The sequence below is a fragment of the Cyprinodon variegatus genome, unplaced genomic scaffold, assembly GCF_000732505.1.
Source record: "Cyprinodon variegatus isolate N-32 unplaced genomic scaffold, C_variegatus-1.0 Scaffold745, whole genome shotgun sequence".
Classification (NCBI taxonomy): Eukaryota; Metazoa; Chordata; class Actinopteri; order Cyprinodontiformes; family Cyprinodontidae; genus Cyprinodon; species Cyprinodon variegatus.
The window spans coordinates 393,957-398,123 of NW_015151198.1; the positions used below are offsets into that span (position 1 = coordinate 393,957).

The 4,167-nt window shown below is 49.5% G+C and overlaps 1 protein-coding gene across 1 annotated transcript; it reads right to left on the reverse strand.

Moving 5' to 3' along the window:
- On the reverse strand, window positions 1-1,957 carry LOC107098079 (extensin-like). Its single transcript, XM_015395535.1, has 5 exons — window positions 1,630-1,957; window positions 1,418-1,566; window positions 627-758; window positions 420-577; window positions 1-91 (listed from the first exon to the last, which is right to left on the reverse strand). The coding sequence occupies exons 1-5, from the start codon at window positions 1,955-1,957 to the stop codon at window positions 1-3; spliced, it is 858 nt and encodes a 285-aa protein (XP_015251021.1).
- Window positions 1,958-4,167: the final 2,210 nt, after the last annotated feature.

Consider the following 4,167-nt stretch of genomic DNA (forward strand, 5'->3'; position numbering starts at 1 on the left):
TCAGGTGTTGTATCTGTCGGGGCCGCTCGGGCCCTCGCGTGCCGGCGGTGCGCTGTCGGTGGGGTTCCCGTTCGGCGGGCTTGTTTGTCTCCTGGGAGGGCAGAAATTTTGATTTTTCTGGGGAGGAACAGCTGGGTGGAGGAGTCCTCGTGGTGTGGCGGTGGGTGTTGGACACTGACTTGTTTGCAAGTGTTCTTCTTCACTGAGGGGGGTTTTTTGTGTGGGAGGGGGGGTGTGAGTGGAGGAATCGGAGCTTGGAATGGGGCTCAGGATTTGTGCTTTGTTGTGTTGTGTGGTTTTCTTTTTCCTCGTATTGATGTTGTAGGACTGGTGTCAGGGCGGGTGTCGTTCAGGGGCCGGTTGTGGGGTGGGGGTGTCGGTGCCGGAGCTGGGGGTTTTTGAGCAGTGCCTGGCCCTACTGCTGGGTGGGTCTGGGATCCCTGGGGCACATTGCCCTCGGACGGGGGCCCGGGTGGGGCTTTGGGTTTTGTGGGGAGTACTGCTTGGGGTCTGGGCCAGTGTACGCCCAGCTTTCCGCCCCTGCCGCGGCCTCTGGTGTGCTGGGGTGACTCGGGTTCTGTTGGGCTGGGGGGGCATGGAAATTAACACCTATGGCAGATGCTTACCCCTTCAGGGGTGTGCACTCTGCTAGTGGGGGAAGGGGAGGGAGGGGGAGTGGGAATGATCTCGGCCTGGATGTCCTTTGTCGCTTGTGTGGTGAGTAGGTTGAATGTTAATGTAGGGGAGTGATTAGATCTCTGGAGGGGGGGCAGAGGGTGGTGATAGAGGGAAGCGAATTTCAGAAGGGCTTCGGGTCTGGCTCCCTTTCTCAGTCCTGGTCCGTGCCGTCCCCTGGTGGGTCTTCGTCCGGGATGGGGGCTCTGCTTGTTGCACGTGGGCTGGCCGGCAGGGGTTGCCCCCCCCTTTTTTTATTCATTCATTGATTTATTTTAATTATTATTATAATTTTTTTTTTTTTTGTTGATGGACAGTATGGGGGGAGGATGGTAGTGTCTGCCCTGTGCCCGGCTGGCTGGTGGGTACAGGGTGAGGTGGCTACGGTGGTGAGACTGGTGGGGCCCCCCTCTCCGGAGGGGCTCTCGGGGAACGGCGGTGCCTATTGGAGTCAGCGGGGGAGGTGGCTCCCTGGGATAGCAGTAAGAACCCCAGTCCTTTGCTCCCCATCCCCGAAATCCTCCCTCTGCCTGCTCCATCACACTGCCACACATGTAGGTTTTTGGGGAGGGGGTCGTTACTGGAGGGCCCCACCTTCTGATGATGTCCCCCACCCCAATTTTATTTTGCATTTTAGACACTTCCATCTACAACATTTTCACAACACACATCTATGTAGGGTATTTTCTGGGGGGTGGGGGTCAAGGCCAGCCATGGGGGGGGCTTATTTTATGGGCCTCACCACGGTCGGCTTCCTCCGTCCCCTCTCGCATCTAGACATTGAGGGTTCAGGGTTGTCGAATGGGGGGGTGCACTGGCACTGCCTATCTACCAGAAGGGGGGTGGACTGTGCCGGACACCCCCTCTTGGTACTCCCAGTTTTAATTACATCTGAGAACAACACGCAACAACACCACATCTGAGCAGGCACAGGGAGGATCGGGGTCTTCTCACACCCCTGTTCCCCGGCTGCCATATAAAGTCTGGGGCCTGGAGGAAGAGTGGGCCACTTGGTCCGTGGTTTTGGCTGGGGGTGGCTGCGGGGCCTAGGTGGCCTGCTGGTGGCGGGGCTGTCACTTCTGCTCTCCCCAAAGAAGGCTGGAAGGAGGGGCATGTAGTGGCTGGTTGAACTAGTTTTTTTGGGGGGGTTCTGGATGGGTGGGCCCCGGTCCCGGGGGAGCTCTTGCTCGGGGAGGCCCAGTCCGTGTGCGGGGTGCGGGGCAGGGCTCAAAGCAGGAATGAGAAGGGTTGGTGTGGCGGTGTCGCAGCTCCTCTCCCCCATCTGGATTTTAGGTTTACTTATTGGGTCATCCGATAATCTCGGGACCAACCACCGGTGCCGCCGGGTCTTTGGTCCTGGTATTATTGGATGTGAGTGTTATGTGTAAATGTGTATCCGCGTTTTTTTTGTTCTGTGATGCGAGTGGGGGCACTAGGGAGGAAAGGCATGATTGAGATCGTGAGTGTTTTTTTTTTTCTCTTCCAGGTTGGGGTCTGAACTGCCCCCTCTCCCAAATACATCTCAAGTCTCTGCTAAGTGCGGAGCCCATTCCCCTCGTCCTGCTCTCCCTCTGCTGGCTGGCGTCGGGGCTCGACGGTGCACTGATGGAGGTCGGGGTCTGGGGGTGGATGCCCGGGTGGCCCTTTTTTCTTTAGGGGGATTGGCATGTCTGTTTTCTCGGGGGACGGGCGGGCCCGTTGGGTGGGGGTCCTGCTGGTGGCGCGCCGCTGGTGTGTGGGGGTCTGGGCGGCTCCGGCGGGGGTGGTGTTGGGGGGCTGGTGTGGATGGGCTGGCTGCGCTGATTGGGTTTTCGGGTGGATTTTCCCACTTGGAGGCATGGTGGAGCTGCTTTAATTCCTCTGATTGCAGTGGGTGTGGCTGCGGGGCAGGTGGAGGGTGAAGTGGCTCCGCCCGGCGTGCGTAATACTACTTTAACGATAGTTTCAAGGTGTTGCTTTATTGTATGTCTCGTACCATGTCTTTCGGTTGTGCTGTTCTTTTTTCATCTCGTTACAGGTGATGAAGCAGACTGAAAATGTTTTGTCATTGTCTCCTTTCTATCTCCTCTTTCTTTCATCTTTTCTGGTTTTTTTTCTTTTTTCCTTTTTCTTCTTCTGTTTTTCTGCTCTATTTACATTGCAGTGTCCATATAAACTGTAAAAGTCACTGCATAATTACAATAAGAGAATTTATATGCATGAAACAAGTGGAGTAATATGGCAATTGTCATACTGCTAAACTTTGGTGTAAAAGTAAAATCTGTTGGGCTCTTTTTGGCATCAAGACAACTATTCTTATTGCCACACTGCCAGACAGGACACTGTAAAAATAAAAATAAAAATTGTCCTGCTTCCATAAACAACTCATTTTATCCTGGACTTTGGTTTATAAACATAACTTTTCCCCTCATAACTGTTATATTTGGAATAACCAAAATATTTGCTTCAAGCATATATCCCTATTTCTTCAGAACTGGGTGGATAAAAATATCCTATTTGTAAAAAGATTGTTTATTGGAGATGGTCAACTGTTTAATTGTGGTGAATTTCTTGGTAAATATAACTTCCCTGGATTTGCTGTCGTTTTTGATGCTATTCCTGCAGGTTTGAAATTTCTTATATCAACATCGGGTAACGCCCAGGTCCAGCATCCCAGATTACCAGAATTATTTATTGGGAATTCAGATCAATTCCTTAGTATTAAAACTGAAAATAACCATATAAGAGAAATAATCCAGAGGAATACTGTTAGCAAACCTGCCGCAACCTTTTTTTGGAACAATCTATTTTCAGATATCAATTGGGAACAAACATGGTTATTGCCAAGAAAATGTTTTGTTTCTAATAAAATACGGGAAGTGTCCCTTAAAATTTTACACAGTTGTTATCCTGTTAATTCAGTACTGAACAAATATATTCCAAATATTGATCCACTTTGTTCCTTCTGTCACATCGAACAAGAAACATTAACCCACCTTTTTTGGGAATGCTCTTTTAGCAAAGTGTTTTGGTGTGACTTCAATAATTTTGTCAATGGGAAATGCAATATACTTATTGCGCTGGATGTTAAACATTCTGTTTTGTATTTCCAAGGGCAGTATGTCTGGGAAATAATATATCATAGATTTCCTTATTCTATTAGCCAAGTTCCATATACATGTTTGTAAATTTGCTAAAAACAAACCCAACCTCAATGTTTTTAGAGCATATGTAAGATGTTTTTTTGGACTCCTTAAAAATATGCACCAAGTATAAAGCTATGAAACTTATAACCTTAAGTGGTGAACTTAATTTGTAATCTATTTCTTTTTCTGTTTCATGGAATCCTGTAGTTCTGTTACCTCAGTACCTCGAGCATACTACTGTCTACCAGGCACGTGCAGAGGGGGGGGCTAAGGGGGCTTGAGCACCTGCCCCTTTTGCTCCATGATCCCAATGTGCCCTTTTGGTCCCTTTTTTTTTTTTGTTTTTTTTTTGTTTTTTTTTTGTTTT

Bases quoted from the DNA above. Each gene is read 5' to 3' on its own strand.
- LOC107098079 (XM_015395535.1), bottom strand. From the start codon at position 1,957: ATGGGGGAGAGGAGCTGCGACACCGCCACACCAACCCTTCTCATTCCT. The intron at 1,567-1,629 runs GTGAGAAGACCC...TGTTGTTCTCAG, and splicing joins GGCAGCCGGGGAACAGGGGT to ATGTAATTAAAACTGGGAGT. The intron at 578-626 runs GTAAGCATCTGC...CCAGCCCAACAG, and splicing joins GAGTGCACACCCCTGAAGGG to AACCCGAGTCACCCCAGCAC.